This window comes from Seriola lalandi, unplaced genomic scaffold (assembly GCF_002814215.2).
Source record: "Seriola lalandi dorsalis isolate HSWRI2012SDOR001 ecotype SW California unplaced genomic scaffold, Sedor1 jcf7180002054464, whole genome shotgun sequence".
NCBI lineage: Eukaryota > Metazoa > Chordata > Actinopteri > Carangiformes > Carangidae > Seriola > Seriola lalandi.
In genome coordinates this window covers 410,617-431,477 of record NW_019525017.1, presented here as the reverse complement: position 1 = coordinate 431,477, position 20,861 = coordinate 410,617, and the positions used below count along the sequence as shown (strand labels likewise).

Genomic DNA, 20,861 nt, shown 5'->3' with positions numbered 1-20,861 from the left:
AGGATGTGACAATCACACGCAAAATGATAATTTTGTCATATTTAGTTGTTCTTAGCTGTGAAAGAGCTTCTAGTTGTAAAATGGCTTTAAATTCTTTAGTTTTCATGCAGCTATGCAGGGCATTCATGAGGGTTTGTGATAACAGATACCACCACAGATGCAACACCACAGAGCCAATGTTTGAAACAGACAGTGGATATCCATGAGCAGAAAATAGGTGACTCATCAGACCATATTTGTTGCCATGTGGTCCTTATACCAGCATATGGTTTAGTGCCTTCATCGTGGATATGAGTATTTTCAAAAAAGAATATTTATTATACTATATTTACTATGTGCTAAATTATACTATATTCAGAAGCATTGCATTTGTCCACTTTTCCAGTAGTTTGTTATACCTCAATGGTTTATTGGTATTCTAATTAATAACTGTGTAGCTGCTTTTCTAAGTCTGACTTAGTGATTTCAAAATTACAGTGAAAATTTTTGTTTTCAGTTTGTCCATCCTGTTTTCTTCTTGTGTCCAAGAACAGAATTATTCTGTATCAGTTCCGTTAAAAAAATATTTCATGTTGGTGTTCGGTTTCTTGCATATTAGAAGTTACAGTTACAGTTATTTGATATTATGCAAGGGAAACCGCACTTACATTATCTCATCATTCTCAAATATCATGACACAGTTACAGATGACCTCAAAATTATAGATTGCCATTATGTGACAAGTGTTTATTTTAGAAACTCAAAATGGTTTAATGCAGCGGTCTCTGGCTGAAAGAGAAACTTAAAAGTTGGACCTTCTTGGAAGTGCTGCCATCTAAACACGCTATGTCCTAAAACTTCCAGATACAAATTTAATGTGTCATCCTTCAGTTTCTTGGAAGACTATTTGATTTTCATTTTGTCCTCTCTTCAAATCAGATTATATCAATCAGTATATTGTGGTATCTTGTTCCTGACAGGCTGATGAATCGCGTTAACTGTGACAGTCAGTGTACAGGATAGTATCAGTCAGTTTGCACAGGAGCACACATTTCATCAGCTTTAAATCTGAAACAAACTGACACACCATTGATGTCACCTTTTAATTTATTTTGAGTTCATTTCAATGATTTTAAGCAATTTTAATGTTTCTGAAAAAGCATCTCATGACTGTTAATCAGTTATTCATTCAAGCTGCTATGGAGATTGGTTCACATTAGATCGCATTGACATTCATACATTTTAAGTCTCAATAGTAGAAATATGTTCAATTATGACACTTTATTGATATGTTTCTATTTTTTTCTTCAAAATATAAAAAGATAGATCATGAACATTCCATTGAAATATACTTTATACAGTTCTTGATGAGTTGTTCTTTGTGTTCCAACATTTCAAAAATAAAATCCGGCATAAGTCACAACCAGATGCTCCAGTGACCACCTCTTCTCCCCATTCACTCTCCTACTAAGACCGCAGTACAATGGACTAGTACCTAAGTCTGTTTTATACAATTTGATGGCATGTAAAATGAACACACATCTTTTATCTTTGGAATGCTTACGTGAATGCATGATGTTAGTCTGTAATATTAGATGTAAGTATATCGGTATGACTTTTGTGGTGTATATCACATTATTTCTAATTAAAATAAGATATTAACTCTATTAGAAAAATCTATTCAGCATGATAACATTTCCTCTAAAACAACTCTGGTCTTATCACTTTGTAAAATAAAATATTTTTTGATTAGTGTGATTGCTAAGTCACTCTATGGAGAGCCATAAAGCCACTATACATGTGGTTGCAATCATCTGGACTGATGACAGAACATCTGTGTCTCAGGGAGCATACAGTAAGTGTCGATCAGTGGCATTCGTGGTGCAGATTGCATACTGTGTCCTCAATTAAACAAACAAAAACATATTAAACAGAAACAGGCACATAAAGAAAATACATAGGATATAATTTAAGCATGTGTCATCCAAGGACCACATAACACCTTCCAAACACCTGGAGAGGACATGTCATAATATTGTCATTACACATAGTAGCTGTTAGGTTAACAGTGGCATCTACTTACCATGTAAAGCATTTTTGTTATTTTGGTTATGTGAGTGTTACACAGGAAATCTCTTAACATTTTGTAACAGATTGCAAAGTTTAGAAAGTAAAACAGACTTAGCACTCTCAACATTGTAACTCATTCTGTTCAACATGACTAAATCAAATGGCAGTATTATGCAATAGAAAAGGAAAGACATCTTTTTCAGCCTGGCATTGGCAGAGCAGTCACAATGTAGAGAATGAAGAAATGGCTAAATTAACAATGATACAGGAAGAAAAAAAAAAAGACAGTACATGGCTGTAAAAACACAAACAGCTGGGTGAAGCACAAAGTTTTTGCAAGTGTGCACCCCATTGCTAGAAGTTTACCTCTGAAATATTCATAAACATCTTTGTGACCATCAAAGCCATAGTTGCTTAATGCCTTCCAAAATGGGAACTGAAATCGGGAGTTTTAAAAAGATAAACAAAATCCCATGGAACGTTTTTGCAAATAGACAAAAGTAAGTTCTAGACCCTGTAAAACCAACACAGACTCAACAGAATTCTCGAATAGTCTCTGTAGTCTACATCACACCATTGAGTCTCATATACTGGTGAGCCTCCAACTGCAATGTACCAAGAATGGACGGCGGACCATTCAGCTGCCTGAGCTGAGCCCTGAACCAGCAGGGCCTGAAACTCACTTGGAATTCCAAACCAAGGGTGAGGTGCTTGGAGAGCACTCAACAATGAGATGGGTTTTTTTTGTTGTTTTTTTTTTTAAGCAAGACTTTTTTTTTCTCTCTTTTTTTTTTTAAACATCAATCTCCCCTCGGTGGACACTGGTGTCGCTCATCTTTTTCTTTTTTTTTTTTTCTTGCAACACTTAAAAGTACCTCACTGACATCATTTTGGAAGCTCTGGGTCTCTTTGATTGGTGCTCACATGAATGTGTTGTGTGCTATAATGAGCTGCCAACTAGCCAGCTGGATGACGGTAACTCCATGGGTATTGATGGATGCAAAGACCTGACCATCTAAAAAAAAAAAAAAAAAAAAACGAAGACAGGCTACCTTACACACTCATGCTGACACTGTGAGTGTGAGTAGTTTTCAGTTGCCTCTGGGAGGAAGACGTTTCTGTTCTACGACACGGCACAGTGTTCATAGTTATCAGGACTGGATTCATGACAAACAATGATAGGAGGCTAAGGGGATATGTTAAGACTCTGTTCCCCCCTCGAGAGATTATCAAGTCATAATGCATGCGTTTTTTTACACATCACTGTGAGGTGTTCACATTATCGTTGTCTATATACTAGAATTTATTATGTTAGAAAGGAAATAGCAAAACACCTACATCCACACACACCATCGACACACCTGAGTCCTTTAAACCACACACAAACTTTGGAATGGCAGTTGGTTCCATGCAAACCTGAAATCTCTCTCGACTCTTCGCCAATGTGGTATAGTATCTCTCATAGTCTGTTATTGGTCTTTATTGGATAACCTGCGCTTGTACTCCCATTTCTCTACTTAGGACAAGTGGAACAGAACTGCCCATCCCAGCAAAATCCTGCCATGGGACATCCAAGGCCTTTACGAATCTCTTCTAACACTGAGGAATTGAAGATACTCTTGAGGGTCTCCGTGTGCCCTGCTACAATCACGTGACAACTCTTGTATTATTGCCAAAGAAAAAAAAAAAGCAAACTATGAGTACTAATCAAGCAGTCAAAGTTGTGGTATGGTGAGCTGTTGTTTTAGAACTGCTGCTGTTGCTGCTGCTGCTACGTTAAGTTGTGCAAATGATTCAAGGAAGGAAAGAAAAAAAAGAAAAGAAAGAACTTTGTGAATTGTTGCGTTCTTTTGCACAAATGCTATAGTTTGGCAAAGTCTTGAATGATCGCTGTTGATAGAATGGTTAGAAAATATACTGCTCAACAACGCGTTACAAAGTAAAACCATTGAAAAGACTGGAATGAGGAATGTAGGGCAGTAGTAGCAGAGAGATTTCATCGAACAAAACATAGTTCAGGGTGTACTTTGCAAACATACATGTTTCAATATTCACATTTTTTTTACTTTTCAAAACAAAATATAGCTCTTCTCTTTCATTATAATCTTTTTTAAAACATTAATTGCATATAACATTTTTTTAATTCATTTTATATATACTTTTTTTTGTATCTCTAGCACCCTTGTCTTCAACTAAGGGCTCGCAGAAAAGACAGTCATGCAAAGTAGTCATGCTGGTAAACAAAGTTACAAAAATGCATTATCTTTTTTTTTTTTTTCATTTGTTTATCTCAGCGTCCATCCTTTGTCATCCCCATGTCTTTACAGGCAAGAGTCTGTCATCGCTCACTGTCTTTCCAAAAACATTTTCCCGCTGCGTGTGGGGAAAACGCGTTCGCCCACCTCTCGTGACAAAACATTCGCTTCCGATCTCTTTTTCCACGACTTTGACTCCATTTCATGATGCCAAATTTTCTATTCACATTTGCATCTGATATTTTTTTTTTTTCTTTCTTCCATTCTGGACCTTTTCTTCCCAGAAACTTTCTCCGAAGCCATGGATAGTTGATTTGTTTATCAAAATATAGATTTGATCTCTTTGTACACTTCCACACTTTGCTCTACTCTTGGTCCATTTCTTCTCATTTTCCCCTTTGCCTAAGGGCTCCACTGATGGGCCATCCTTATTTTGACATCGACTTGCCATTGCAGCAGTCGTTGGCAGCAAGAGGGACAAGAGAGAGATGGGGCAGTATGCGTCTGGGAATTCTTGTGCCTAATTGGCAGTGTCGGCCTTTGTGTTACTGGGGAACATTTATCTGATTGGTCCCTTTTAAAAATGATAGCACATAATTTCCAGCTAATGAACAGTTATGTGTGTGACGTAAAAAGTGCCTTTGTGATAGTGGTGTCCTTTTCGTTGCCATTTAGGCCAGCCAATATCCTCTGATATAGAAGACAGACTGACAGTTGTCTCTAGGATTTCTGTCTCCTTGAGTCAGTCTTTTTGCTCCTCGAGACTGAGCACTGTCTCAGTCAGACATGGGAAAAATACTTGTAACATTTAAATGTGCAGATAGGAATGGGATGCTAGTGGCAGTTAAAGGACATAAGTTCTTTTAGAGGAATGACTTTGTACCAAACAGAGACAATGGCCAGTATGAGGGCGAGTACAAACCTCATCCTGAATGGAATATTTCTCCTAATCTACAATACATTACAGAAGGTCATTCAGCAAGTGCATGCTACAGGACCTTTGGTATCCCACACGGATTCTGGGGCGAGCCCATGGCAGTACATGAGAGATAAAGATAAGTCTTTTTTTTTTCTCCACCATTTTCTTATGGGGAATGTTTTAGGTGGGTCTAAATGTACAGTATGTGCCAGACATGATCTGTTTGAGCTGATGCTACATGTGCTTCATATGTTGTTGTTGTTTCTGATTATCTCAGTATTTGTGAGGAGGGCAGTGTTTAAGCCGGATAGAAGTGAATGGAAGACATAGGTTCAGTGGCAAACATGCTATACAAGTGCTAAACTTGAATGAAAGACTGCAGTATGGGTGCTGTTAGATACTGTGCATTTGTGCACTGCTTGTATTTAGTGCATCGATTTTTTTCTTTTTTTTTTTGGAATGTCAAGTGTTAATGATTAAGACCAATCCTTTGTCTCTCATGTACTTTCTATATATATTTTTTCTTCTTCACTGGAAAGGAACCCAAGAGGAGAATGACATCTAAAAGATCCCTTGTATGCATAAATTCCTCTCTCTTCAAACTGTTGATGGATTAAGTCAAGTTATTTCCCGGCCAACAAATGCTACAATATGTTAGCAGAGATGCTACATTGTTCATTCAGTCCTTTGTGAAGACAAGTGTTGGTATTTCTTTTTTTTTTTGTTTGTTTGTTTGTTTTTTTCTCAGAAACGTGAAGTTGCGCAGTTGTTCAGCACTGTAGATGGTACTGAGTTGGTCATCATACAAGATGGCGAGTATAGTGTTGTCATAGAGATGTCATCTGGAATGTGTAATCAGGAGTCCTTTTCTCTCCCAAAGTGTGTCAGTGCAATGCTCAGTCAGTTTGCCGAAAAACGAGGAAAAAAAAAAGAAAAAGAAAAAAGGTCAGTCAGACAAGTTGTCAAAAGTATGGTCGGAGTTCCAAGAGGCTGCTTTGGTAACAACGTGAGGAGCAGACCATATGATTTTTTAATTCATGATTAACCTCTGGTCTCTCTCTTGTCACCCCAAAGATCTCCTTTAAACTGTCCATCCGTGTCACACCTGTCGCTTACGTGGCTCCCGCCGCAAATTTGTGTTTACCGGTTACTGACTCCTCATTAGAGAGAGGGCGAATGCTAGAAACTTAACACTGTGAAGACAAGAACAGAAAGCCATTAATATTAAGTTCACAGAGAACAGACATTATTTGTAAAAAAAAAAAAAAAATGTTCATATGTTCAGTGAAATTGAAACTTAACTAAACTTGTAACATTACGAGTAAGCACATGTATTTAGATTGGTTTATAGAAGTGCTCGACTAATATAAAGCAATCTTGGTCATAAATTTATGATTTTTCTTGTTCTCATATTTGAAATTTGCCAATTGCATGGATTTCCATAACACAGTTTCATAGTGTTACTGACATTATGTACAATAGGGAAGTAATCAGGGATTACCATTACCTGTAAACTGCTGGTTAACTGTGCATGTCAGAATGAAGTGCATAAATTTAAACTGTGATGACAACTCTAGTACAGCTACAAAAAACATGTCTATCTCCGACATACACACACAACGTTAGCACATAGGAAATGGCGACATTAAAACGTGTGGCTGACAATATTAGAAAAAGAAACAACAGACTGAATGAAACAAGCTGCCAGCCAGCTGACCAGCACCATGCTCTCCACTCTGCCAACTCTCAACAAATATAGCCATCACCTTTACAGAGGAGTGAATCATGTACAGAGCATTTCAAAGCTAACAAAGTAAGGTGATAGGGAGATGACGATTACTCACTAATATGTGTGTGTGTGTGTGTGTGTGTGTGTGTGTGTGTGTGTGTGTGTATGTGTGTGTGCGTGCTTGCATATGTACGTGTATGAAAACATTTTCATTTGAATGATATGTACACTTCATGGAAAAACACATTTTTTGACAGATGGACACATACAAACATACGCACTGCTATTCATGGACGTTTTTTTTACATTTACAAAAGAGATTATTGTACTTAGTGGATTTACAAACTTGGCTGACACCATTTCAGGAAGTTTAACCCCCAACTTAAGCTATACATCACGCAGGCACAGGTGCAAATTCAAGAAAATGTTTGACAACAAGAGTGGAGTATTTTGAAGTCTTTGCCCACAGTTACAGCAAACAGCTTTTGAATCACATGTGCCGGCATCATGCATTATTTACTGGGAGATTAAACACTTCTGTTCTGGTCTCACCAGCACACATCAACCCACAATACAAACATCATCTCTTATGAGCAGCCACATCGGCTCTTCCCGTCTGCTCTTCGTTTCACCCTCTTCTTCTGTCAATTTCCACTGTATAGTTGTAGTTTTTCTCCAGAGAAAAGCGAGACACAGTTAAAGGCCAGTTGCTCAGTAAATGTGAAGGATTTAGTGAAGAATTAAGGCGGCTTTCATCATGAGGAAGAATCAGCACCTATTAATCTAAACCACCATGGTTGCTCACCCATTAACCATAGACTCTATAATTGTATCAAAATAGTATTTTGATTATGTAAGCAGGACCTTCTCCTGGTGCCAGATGCATAAATCTGAGGTAATTTCCCAAATGTGTCTGCACGAAATCAAGTTAAAGCAATCTTAGAGTCAGATTTATAAATTCCTAAATATGTCTTCTTCTGTGTTAAATTTTTCACAAATAGTGTACATGCATACAAGTCTAAAGACATTATCCATTATAGTATAACAACACACTACCGTTTGTTTGGATACAAACCAGACTTTTCTGTCTTTGTCTTTATTTGTTCTGGCACCAGTGCCGTCCTGAAACAGTGCCAAAGCAGCCTTTGTGTTTGTTACACCCAGCACTGGTATTATAAATCATAACAGCTTATTCACTGATGCAGGTCAAAGTTACATTATTTCCGCCAATTTACCTTGTGCACATTGTTCTTATTCCCAAATTACCATATGATAGAGCTAAAAATATGCGTAGTACCAAAAGAATAAAACTCTGTCCTGTAAAAAGGATGTTAACAAGATCTATTAATGTTAATAAGATACTCTTATTCTTCTCAGACTTCTGGTGTCCTTAAAAGACCAACACTCCAAATAAATGTCTCTTTGGCATCGCTGCTGTTTTTGTCATATTGCTATATTACACTCATAAGCTTGTCTTGAGGTACCGTTATTCTACCAGCAAGTGTTTATAAATGCCATTTTTTGTGGAAGGTGGCACATGCACTTTTTCAGTGTGCACATTATTAACACATCAGGTCCCTGGTGCCAATTCAACTTTAATCTGCGCATTTTGCATTACATTAGGCTATGTAGCACTCATTTAGTGGATATAACAAGCTAGGTTGACCGTCCTCTTAATGCAAAACCACATTATGCACCATAGCAACAGACACACAGTACAGTACATTTTATATTCCTCTGCTTACCAAATCCATGAGCATCTACTGTATAATACCATACACTGCCTTTCAGGATACATTGACAACAACCACTGCAATATTTACATTTACCGTACAGTGCATTTGCCCCATGTAGGACCAGTTCTTGTCCAAACAAACAACCGAGAACGAATTTCCCTGTAAACTGTCATTATAGCTGAATTAATAATGGTATTTTTGAAATGCAGACGTAATATGTATATAACCAGAAGACCAGGTTCTGTCACATGTCGAGCGGTGTAGTTAGGAATTAGTGGTGTAGTTAGATTAGTTTGGCACTTCGCTGAGAAACCTGCAGGATAAAACCGTAGACCTTGCTAATGACAAATTATTGAACTCTGTCAGAATCCGCTGTTATGAAACCTCCTGCCCACACTCTCAAAGTATACATAGATATATTAATTTCATATGACTTTAATGTATTCACATGTGTAGATACAGATATGTACATATTCAATAATAACCACTCATCTATTAAGCATTGCTTCGAAGGTTTAGCTAGTTAAATCTAGCTAGTTTGCATGAACTCCTAATCTGACATCAGAGCCTAAAGGGGCCTCATAGAGGCACTTACAACATCTGCCTGTTTTGTGTACTTAAGCAATGTCTACTTCAGAATCTCCTAGGTGATTTGCATTGGCCACAGCTATGGGATATGACTCTTTAAACTCAACAGAACCACAGTTGACATTCTTCAGATCCATTTGCATACAATACAAAGCAAATATGAGGAAATACAGTACTTCTATAATCATACATGTTCAAATTCAAGCGGTGCAGTGTAAGGTTATGTTATTCCTCTCACCCGCTGTCAGTCGATTGGAGCTTTAAAGAAAAACATCACACTGCAGATACATAGGATGGATGGACATTTTCGTTGACTGTAACAGAAAATGTACACTCCAAATAAAGTGGCATAATAGAATAATTCAGAGTATCTGCAAACTGTAACATCCACATTGTGGAGTCATTCTAAGATTATACAGTATGTATGTGCGCTTAAAAGGTTTAATGAGTTTTTGTGCACTGTGAGAAGTGATGCTAGCAAAAATTACAGGCCAAAATTCAGGTTTGCTGATTTGGACTAAGATTAGCTTTGTGGATTGAACCCAGGCCAATCAATCTTTACTCATTACGTGCTCATAAAAGGTTTTTCTGCAAGTTAAATCAATTTAAAAAGGTACTATCCCAGAGTTTTCCTGTCTTTTAACTGTACAAGTTCAGGTGGACATTATACATTAAGGAGCTGCTGTCACTGGAGGAACAAAGTTCTGCATGCTGCTTCACTAAATTATTGTAATTTTCTGACATCATAATGGTGAAATGTACAATATTGCGTATAAGCACGACTACTAATAACTTCGGTTTGAAAATATGTGCGATGACCTTCAAAAACCCGTATCAGATGAAGCCAGGCAAGCATTACTTCTTGCAGTGACTGCATGATCTATCCTGAATGAGACACTACAACTTTTACAAACCTTTCGACAACAAATTCAAGCAAAAATTCAGAAGATAGCTTTCATCTTCAGTCATAACACTGCATATCTAAGTCCTGAAAGTTTAGGGGTCTGGAAGCACATCGATTTTTAGACAAAACAGCAATCAGGACCATAAATTATGACAGTAAGAATACCAGGACCTGACTTTCTAGAAATGCTCTCCCTTTACACCTGCAAATAAGTGTTGGTTCTAAAGCACTTACAGTTTTTCCTCATCATTTCAGTCTTATTACATTTCTGTCTGTTAAACAACTTTTTTGACAAATGTTATTTGAGACAATCAGTGGTACAGAAAAGTCATTCCTTACAATGAAATACACATTACCAGTACAAGTGAAGAAAATATAATATTACAAAACTGAGACAACCAAAGCAATGGCAGCCACAACATCAAAAACTCTTAAGGACCAATTAGACCAGGCTGACTTGAAAGAAAACAAGACAAATGGCTCATGTCATCATTATACTTTTGGACACTTAGATCTGGAACAGCTAAATGAAAGATCATACGTAAACTGCCTACTAAGTCTGTGCATTTTTAGAATTAAAAATAGATCTGCATATTTACATATGTATGTGCACAGCATGTTTTCCAGCATTAAAGTAATATTGCATGTTTATTGCATATGTGAATGTCATTATCTTTAAAATCTTTTTTGCTTAACTTTTAACATAAGATCTATCATGAGGATGGCAAGTTGAGGAAGGCCCTCAGTTACAAACATGAAAGCTATAAATGAACTACAGATTGATAATCATAAATTATTGAGGAAGAAATCCTGTTGTAACCCCTGTCATATTTTTCATAGATTTACCAACAGCCTGCATTTCATCATTTTAATCTGTATTTGTATATATATATATATATATATATATATATATATATATATATATATATAAATATATAAAAACTGTTTTAGATAAACATTTAAACCAAAACAAAAAATTATGGAAAAATATATTTTACAAAACACAAATTGAAGGTGGAAAAAGAAGCAAAACACATATTTAGAAAAGCTGAACATTGTTTTTTAAAGACGTATTTAATAGGGTGGTCTCACGTTCAGCTGATTCGTGTCTTTTGCCAAGATGCAAGATTTAAAGATTTGTAAATTAACTGTGATTGTTAGTAAAGTGCTTGTACTTGTTTTAATTATATAAATAATTTTGTAGTCCTCCATATTTGACTTTATAGGATGTATTTAGTTTATTTTTGTTACTTTTAAGTCATTTTCTAAATACATCGCATTTAGGTTTCTCTGAAAACTTGTAGGCCTGCACGTACATTATTACATTTACATGACTGTCCTCATTAGCATTTCACTCAGGTCCACTCAGTCATTTATTATCATCAAATAGAAAATGTGAAGGGAAGATCTGATAGCTAAATTGTGCTCCTGCTTGGGAAACAAAACACAGTCCTTCTCATGAGGTCTTGAGCTGCCCTTATAATATTAACAACCAAGGAAATAATTTCCTCCAGTTTCATAAGCTAAAAACACACTACAACTAGTACTTTACTTTGGCCATCTGCTGCCATGAATACAGAATCAACTTGGTTGATGAGGTCGATGTACTAGTGTGAAGCTCCAGTATCATGACAGTAGGTCATTTGGTGTTGCTAACAACCAGCAATGCATATTAGCAAGCTATCTTGTCTAAAGCATGTAGACAAAAAACAAACAAGCATGGATGGTGTAAGAAAATCAGCTTGTTTTTCATTGGTTGACTTTTTTTTTTTTCTATGATTGTTATAATTGGATTTAACATTATGATGATGAATATACAGACAAATTATATGATTGAATAGACCTTTAACTGCACACTTTGAGGGAACAATTACTTATATGGGATCCTAACAGCAATGTAATAAAACAAACTACAATTTTCAAAAGTGATGTTAGGCTGCACAATTGAGATGACTCTTATGGTACAATACTTGTATTCTTTTCAATTAAATCTAAGGTTTTTCTTTTCTTTTGACATTGTGTTCAATTATGTCACAATAACTTTAATTAGGTGATAATAGTGAGACTTATAGAGGCCGACTCTGTTTTTTTTTTTGTTTTTTTTTGAGAGAGAGAATTACCAAAATGATATATCTACACTGTACATACAATAATATTCACAAAAGACAGAAAGTAGAAACCTATTCAACATCAATCTAATCTATAAATGCATTTTTGTCTTTGGCTAAATGAACTGAAGCATCTTGTTTCATGATCATTTCTCTGGACAGTGTTGTGAGCTCAGATTTGTTTGGTCCAGATCACACAAAAATGGATATCCATCTACACACTTAGTATTCAAATGTAACAGTGCACGTTTTCATAGTTTTTTTTATTTTTTAACCTCTGACACTATTTTATTTACTAACCAATTCAAATATTTTTTTTATATTTCTTCTAATAATTTAAAATAAGTGTATCTTTAAAACTAAAATTTATATTTGACCCCATCAGCTAACCTGATGCATGCATCATAAACCATTGGATTCACAAGACAAGAGGTCAGTCTTTCTACATTCAAGTTCATTTTATGTTATTGCTATTGCTTTTGCACGGTGTACGATCCAAATGGAGACTACAATGCGATCAGTCCACGGCTAATCCAATGCATCTCTTTATCATCCAATCATAACCATCCTTTCTGCTACAAAATGGAGGGGATGGGGGAACGACAGCGGCGCAGTGGTCCTGGGGCCTCATAAGTTTCAAAGGGGGGGCTAGTGATAGGAGCAAGCCGCAGGGATGACCCAGCCATTCCCGATATGTTATTGAGACTGCGAGATTTCTCGTAGCCCGTTGCTTTAAAAAAAAAATTAAATTTAACCATCGATCGATACATTAGATTATAATATGTATAATTGTTTTGATATCATAAGCAAATAATAAAAAAAGAAATAAAATGTTTGTGCATGTTATGACAAATTTTCCACATCCAGGTGGTGTGTTATGAAGGTTACACAGGATTGAAACATGAACATGAGGTTTAAGATGTCATCAGAAGAAATCAAAATGAAAAGATGCACAAAAGTAAAGAGAGTGCAAATTAAGAATCAGAAATTGAAAATGTTATGAAATCATAAAGACATATAAAGGACAGACGAGGACAGACACAGACAAGACAGACAAGACAAGACAAAACAAGAAAATGCGAGTTATGATATGTCTTTTTTTTTTCAAAACAGAAAAGCAAAAGATTCTTAGATATTAAGAAATATAACACCTATAGTAGGCCCATTGAATAAAGCACCAGACATTTTATTATATAAAGCGCAATGTGCAATGTTCGGGTGTTTTAGACAACTATTCAGCCAAAACTGCACAGTTTAACACAAACACACAGTAGCAAATACTCAGATATCACCGATACAGTGTAAGAGTTGGCCACATGAAGTTTTAGGTGAAAGAGCTTAGAGACATGCCACTAATGAAGGTATGTTAGAATAATTAGTTGCCTTGCATTACACTTCATAAACAGCCAGTTTAATATTTGCTTTTTGCTCCTGTAAACTTCAAATGGCCAACACGAAAAAATGTCCTCCCTGCAACAGTTAGAAACACTTCCTGTCCCCCCGGTAATCGCATCCTGTTGTGGAGATCAGTTCACATTTTGTTTGCAGTGGGAAATGACACACGGTAAGAGGGCGGAATTTAACCGACCAAGATGTGCAAGTGACTGTGAAGTAGTTTGCATGGCGCTCGCACCGCTGCAGGTACGTTTACAGTAACCCAATTCATCTAAGAAATAACAGATTGGCCTATGTGTCCTTTCCCACTGTGTTTCAGGTGTGGAACGCAGCATGCAGACATCGAATTCCCCCTGTACTGTTTGGAAGCAGCCACAGAGAAGGTAGTGCTGTGCTGACGGAGTGTTGTTGCATCAGGTGAAGTGAAAAACACCATTGGTAGGTGGCAGTTAACCTGCCCTAACAATGGCCAACGGACCCATAATGGATGGAGTTGAACTGTTTATTATTAGGGATATGTTCTACTAGCTAAAATTTGATTTGAATGTAATCTGCAATGCTCACAGAGTTTGTGATTAAATTGTAGTTACAGTGTTTAGTCGTGTAAAACTCCAACCATCACAAGGCCACAGTCAGACAACAAAGAACACCCATTGGTGCAGTATGACACCCTTTGTGCCTTCCTGCTGAAATGGAAATACACAGCAATATTGTGGTGCACAGTGGCCAACCCCACCACTCTAGATTACGCATCACTTGAGCCAACCATAAATAAAAGTTCTTTTTTTATTCTGACTAGCTCAGGCACATTAGTCGGACGGCAACTCTGTAAAATATTGATGACGCCTTTTCACTGGGTTTCTCAAGGCTGCGTGTCACACAAAGATTGCTGAGAAGCTGTCCGGCCAATCCGCGGTGCCGCTTCATTCTCAAGTTCAATTCCAAAAGTATTTTGTTCATACCACCCAAATGTATCGAGACAAACTGTCAGGTTGCATCAAAATGGCAGCCGCATTTGTGATGTTTGCTGAATCAGGGCTGACGGGCGACAACAGGAGGGATGAGTTCAACAACCCAACCTGTTTTTGTTGCAGACGGAAAAAAAAATCTCCTAAAACAAAAAGTGGCTATTATATTATATTATAACTCTAAAGTGATCATGATGTGATAAACCCTTCGTCTGACCTAATGTTGAATAAGTAGCTGAATTGTTCCATTCAATGGTTTTAGAGTTAAGAAGCTTTTATGAAATAGAGAGCTTTAACAGTGATAATGTTGTTTCTGCCATTTAAAGAAGTTAAACTGACATTTTACACAGAATAAAATAATCTAAATAAAACGAGAGACAACTGATTTACTGTGTAGTAGCATTTACTTGTATAATAATTCAGCTGTTATAGTAATGTCCCAGTCAGCTGATTTTATGCTACAGGTTTAGGTTAAATATTAGGCAACTGCTTTACTTGTGTGCTACCTTTGATCAACGGTGACGAATGCTCAAAAGATTTGAAGTACGCAGTATGGGAGTTGACAAGAACAAGGTGGAGAAGCCCGTATATGAAGCTTCGAGGGTTTTGATTCTACTGAGGAATTCCTTTGGATCTATTCGCGGTGCTAAGCGAAAATCAGCATGCAGCATGCACAGTAGAGAGAGAAAGAAAGAAAGGGAAAATAGAGCATAACACACTGCTCATGTGATAAAAGGAAACAGAGGACACTAGGTTTTACATACATTAGGATCTTCAACCGAACTAAACTAGTAAAAGGCTTTAATGTTGGCTCTGTTGCTGTGAATAAATGTCCTTTATTTGCCCATTTCAAGTCTGGAATTAGAGGGTTTGAAACACTTGTCAAGTGGGACATGAGTAAAATATGGAGGAGAAAAAATGAATTCCCATCTTTTGATTAGATGAAGGTGAAACTGATGAAGAATAATGTGGACCAGGAAGGAACGCGGTTCTGATGGTGTTTTAGATATAAATAGTGTGATGGTATATAACGTAACAAGTAATGGTTTGGTTTCGAAGCATTGCTTGGTGAAATTCAACACAAGGAACGTTTTTTTTTTCAGAAATGACGATAAAGATACTCATACTGTAAAAGTAATCATGTCTCAGCCACTGCAGTCTGTCACGGTCTGCTAGCTAGCTCCTCTCTATGCTAACTACTGTATTTACAACAATATCAACGGGGGCTTTGTGCTTTGGGATCGTCTGTCAGGGGAAACGCTGAGTCTGGCTGTCACTGTATTCAGTGATGACATAATTCCTGCCCAAAGTCACACTTAATTTACACTATGGAGGGAGTACGTACCTACCTACAGTCAGACTTTAGTTACACTTGCACTGCAGTGGCGGCCTGGGGATGGGATGGAGAATGAGTGTTAATCACAGAAGGAGGAGGTTGTGTAGAGGGAAGACACAGAGGGACAGAGAGAGGAAAACTGCAAATATTCTGAGCAGACTGTTTACCAAGGAAATAATCATGTAACGCTGAACAGACTGAACCAAAAGAATAGACTTAATCATTCTTGTATGTACTGTATGTACTGTATGTATGTAGGAGGCAGAGAGCTACTTGACCTCTTGACTTCATGAGCGTGCGCTTGCTATGGATACACAAGAATTGCTGACGCTTCAGATGCTATTCTTAGCACGGCTACACACTGTATCATTCCTACATGGGATCAATTGCCTGTTAAAGATATGGTTGATCTCCTGTTACCCATAATTAGATGTATTGATCTCTTCATGACCATTACTGAAGCCACAATGTGTCCATACAGTACATACTTTTGGGGAAACTAAATGACAGGAACTGTATCCTGCTTCCTCTTGTTACCTGCATGTAGGTCATACAGACATATATGCATCAGCTGTCATCATTAAAGCGTGATCCCATTCAATATTTTGTATACTTGTCATACTTTAACATAAATATTTATAATATGCGCATACATACATGCTGTACATATATACATATCATGTATTATTCCTATTGCAAGGTAAAAATCTGGCTCAGACAAAAGAATATCTGCAGAGTGTTGAGATGAGGCAACACAGTAACAAACACAGTGGTACTGCTACACACGTTACAACATGCATGACAATGTAGAAGACGATTTACAGATGACTTCCGACTAAAAGAGAACAATGACATACAGGAGGACACTGACAAGTGTTACCACATAAAACACATTTTCACACAAATTATTATTTTACACAAGGAAGCTTTTAAGAGTTAAATTTAGAGTCGGTATATTGTACTGAGCCTCTGACTGTAATGTAAAAATTGTCTACAGCAGAAATTAGTAGTGATGAATAATTTTGCGGATGCCTTGTGGATATTAGAAAACTTCTGGTCTTAGAAAATAATTCCACCAACAATCTATTCTGATAAATATCATCATTATGAATAATAAACGATAGGGTAAATAAGGGTGTGATGAAATGTGGCTGAAGAGCGAATGCGCCCTGCTAAATATAACAGCTTGTTTATGAATAGATTTATGCATATTCTGTTTAATGTATGATATTTGTTAAGCCTCAACATTGTATTAAATTGCGATGCAGAAATTCTGCCGGTTTAAAAGTGATGGGTGTTGAAAAATAAAAGATATTACCTTTATTCTTAGGTCAAATATACATTAAAATTTTTCATTTGTTAGTAATGAATAATGAGGTTTTTTTTCCAAGTCCTTGAGAATGTCCTGAACCAGTGAGATTTGTGCCATTTTTATGTTAATTTCACCGTTTTGTTAGAAATGTCCTTTATCGGTCCAATTCTCAGAGGACAAATAGCTGGTGATGGTAAAACTTATAGGAGAACACAGGAAGAACACAGAGAAGTCAAATCACCAAACACAAAACACAGTTGTACAAAACTCAAAAACATCGAGAAAAAAAACAAACAAAAACAGATCATATGCAACAGCAAAATATAATAATCAAAAATAAATATAACTTAATCCTATGGACATAATACACCACAATATACTTAATGAAAGATGTACACACCATGTTAGAAACAAAGGACACAAATAAGCACAAGAAAGACCCCAAGAAATACAAAGAAAAATAAAACAATTGTACAGGTACAGTGAGGAACTGAGAGAGAGGAGAGGGGCAGAGACAGAGGAAGAAAGACAGAACCCAACGAGACAGATCCTTGAAGAAGGTCTAGAGGAGTGATTGGGAGTGGGCAATCAAAGGGGTGATTGACCGTTTGACCTTAGTGAGCCATGCATATTGCATTGGGTGCGTAAAGAAGTCAAATGGCCAACAATCAAAGAGAAGAAACGGAAAAGCTAATAAAAGAAGTCGGCAAATACATCTTATGCGTGTATCTACGAAAGAAATCACAACTGAAGCACACAAGAATGAGTTTCGGACAGCACGAGAATCCCTCTTTAAAGGCAAGAAGGAGAACGCTTGCCATCAGCGGAGAACAGGGACATTAACTAACAGGAATCAAGTATTTTCCTTTTTCATTTGTTTTCAATTTTTGCTAATTTGGAGATATTCAGAACTGTTTGTCTTCACGTAAATGGCAGATTTTTTTAACCATATACAAAACTTTCTATATGTAGCCAACTGTTTATTTACACATGCACTGGGTGAAAGGTGGGGAACAGTGAGGACAGGTCATTTGTCTATCACAGGGCTGTATACACATGTTCCTCTTTACAAAACACTAGAGAATCAGGCTCTGGAGATTTACTGTAGCCACCCAGTACAATCTCTATTCCCAGTGCACAAGGTTCGACATATTAATACAGACTGACAAAGGAGCAAGGGCCGTTATAGATGCCCAACCTAAACTTTCCTGCAAGAAACCAAACCCTGAAGCAGCTTCCTAGTGACTCCAGCACTTATTTTCTTCAATAAACTCCTGATTTACTTTAAAGAGGGATTTTTGTAGCATTTAAATTGCAGTTTATACATAAGAACCATTGAAACTGAAGCAATGGCAGCGACCTGTAAGTGAAAGGCTTGGACAGCTCAAGGCTTGCTTACCTTAGACAGCATGTAGCCTCTTTTCAATCAAATCTGTCACAGTGTTTTGTCTGTCTGTCTGTCTGTCTGGTCGGTTAAGTGTGTAAGTGTTTCAGTCACAGAGTGCAGCTTTGGATTTCTATCCAGGTCTCCACAGAGGAAATACAAAAGGTCCTGAACTTTGGACTACACTAGGCACTGAAAGCACAGTTACAGGGTCTAGGGAATAGTATTTCAGATCCATTACACGCTCACAGCACAGTATTTTGTAAATCAGCATTGAAATAACTGGTTTAAAAGTCAAGAGGCTTTGTTTACAAAGCTGAGGTAGGACATTGAGTGATAATAGTTTTAAATCGTTTGCTTGTTTCCAGCGTGGCATGTCTCAAGAGGTACTATCCCTTGACCTCGACGGCTCCCCTGACCCCAGTGACCTTGGGCCTTGGAAAGATGATTGTCATACTGCAATCAGCGTCACAACTGTGTGAAGCTATCAAGGCCGGCCAAATGATTTCACATGAAATAAGGCATACGTACATGTAAGTATGCACATCTTTGAGCCTGAAATGTGTTGTAGCATAGAAGAAAGTGCCACTGAAGGTGCTATTCCTGAAGAGTTGGTCACTTTAACCTGTGCATGAGTACATGTACATATTATATATACTGTAGGAATGTAGGTAGACTGTGTTTTTGGGGGGTTTTTTTAGGGAAAAAAAGGTTTCTGGGTTGCAGTGTAGGCTTTTGTTTACCAAGGTTGAGGTCCGCGGGGGAGGGAGCGACACGAATAAACACAGTAGAAGGGAAAAAAAACAAAATTAAGCCACACACGACAACACAAACACAACACTCAGACGGCATTGAGAGGACAGAGACACAGTGTATAACATGTAAGAATGAAAAAGCCCACATACACACGCGTGATATGACACAACCTGAAGAGAGAGACAACAACAACACAGAGGCACATCAGACAACAACGTTGACCCACTGTTCCCGTTCAGTCTTCTTCAGTGTGTGTTTTATTAGTTATTGACACAGGACACGACAACTGGGTTATTTTCGCTCGAGCTGCCGGGTGTTATTTGCACATGTGGACGTCCACACGCGCTCGCTCTTGCACTCATGACTCTAATGCAAGTTTGAAGCTCTCACACAGACACAAACATACACAAACATACACATATTAGTGCACACTACTCATTGTGGATGTATATCACAGAGCAATCCCATTTTCTTTCCAAAAAATCTTTTTTTTTTTTTCTTTTTTTACATCTTGTACATTGTTTATTGAGATTGTCGCTGAGTTCACAAAATTATAATGAAGCAAATTTGTATGCAGGTAGGATACTGGGCTGAGGTTAAGTGTTGTTGGATAAAATACCTCACAAATAAGATAATGAGCCTTAAAATGCCATTTGCCACCCAAACCTTAATATTCAGATTTAAGCTCTATCTAACCTTAGCTCAGCAGCTGGCGTCAATCTTTTAATGTAATATTCAAAATTGACAGCACACTCTCAGGCACAGAGAAGACTCTTCACAGGTGACACTTCAAACTCCATTGAACATGTAGACACAACACTGTGGAAATGGTGGTGTGTATCTGTCATTTGAAGTCATGCATAGTGTGTGTGCCTGTGTGTGTGTTTAAGTGGGTGCTGTGCTGGTGTAGTGTAATTTGTGCAACTGCAAAACATGCTATGTCATGGAGAGCCAGATCAGAATTACTGGATGTTTTCGGTCAAAAGTTGACTAAGCTACGGGCTTCGTTATTGTTTTTTAACTTTTGTCAGTGTTACCTCTGGTCTATGGTTTGATCCAGGAGGAGGTGGAGTTTGCATTGAGGTCCTGCTGTAACAGAGACCCTTCCATCTTATACCAATCCTCAGTCAGAGGGGAGTCTGGGCTGGGTGCCAGGGCTGCTGCCTCTAGTTTGTTGTCAACAGGGGGTGTTGAAAGTTTGGAAGGAGTGTGAGGGAGTGTTTAGGTGCAGGTTGGCGACAGTGGTGGTGGTTAGATTGCAGCAGTAAATGGATCAAGGTGTCAGGTTTTCATGAGCACAAAGAAAACGCATATGGGATTAAAAAAAAAAAAGGCAGGAGGGGTTACAATGTTGCACATAAGGAAAAGAAGGTGGGAAATGAGGGCATGGGTTTGAAGATGGGGCAGAGGGGAAAGGGAGCC

General features: G+C 37.5%; 1 protein-coding gene across 1 annotated transcript in view; it reads right to left on the bottom strand.

The window, feature by feature from the left end:
- Positions 1-1,068: 1,068 nt before the first annotated feature.
- Positions 1,069-20,861, bottom strand: part of LOC111658665 (voltage-gated potassium channel KCNC1-like) — a 51,465-nt gene continuing 31,672 nt past the window's right edge. Inside the window, exons 5-6 of the mRNA XM_023411246.2 lie at positions 19,589-19,609; positions 1,069-13,018 (exon numbers count right to left, since the gene is read on the bottom strand). Coding sequence (XP_023267014.1) covers positions 12,864-13,018; positions 19,589-19,609 — 176 coding nt within the window. The 3' untranslated portion in view covers positions 1,069-12,863. The remainder of the gene's footprint in view (positions 13,019-19,588; positions 19,610-20,861) is intronic.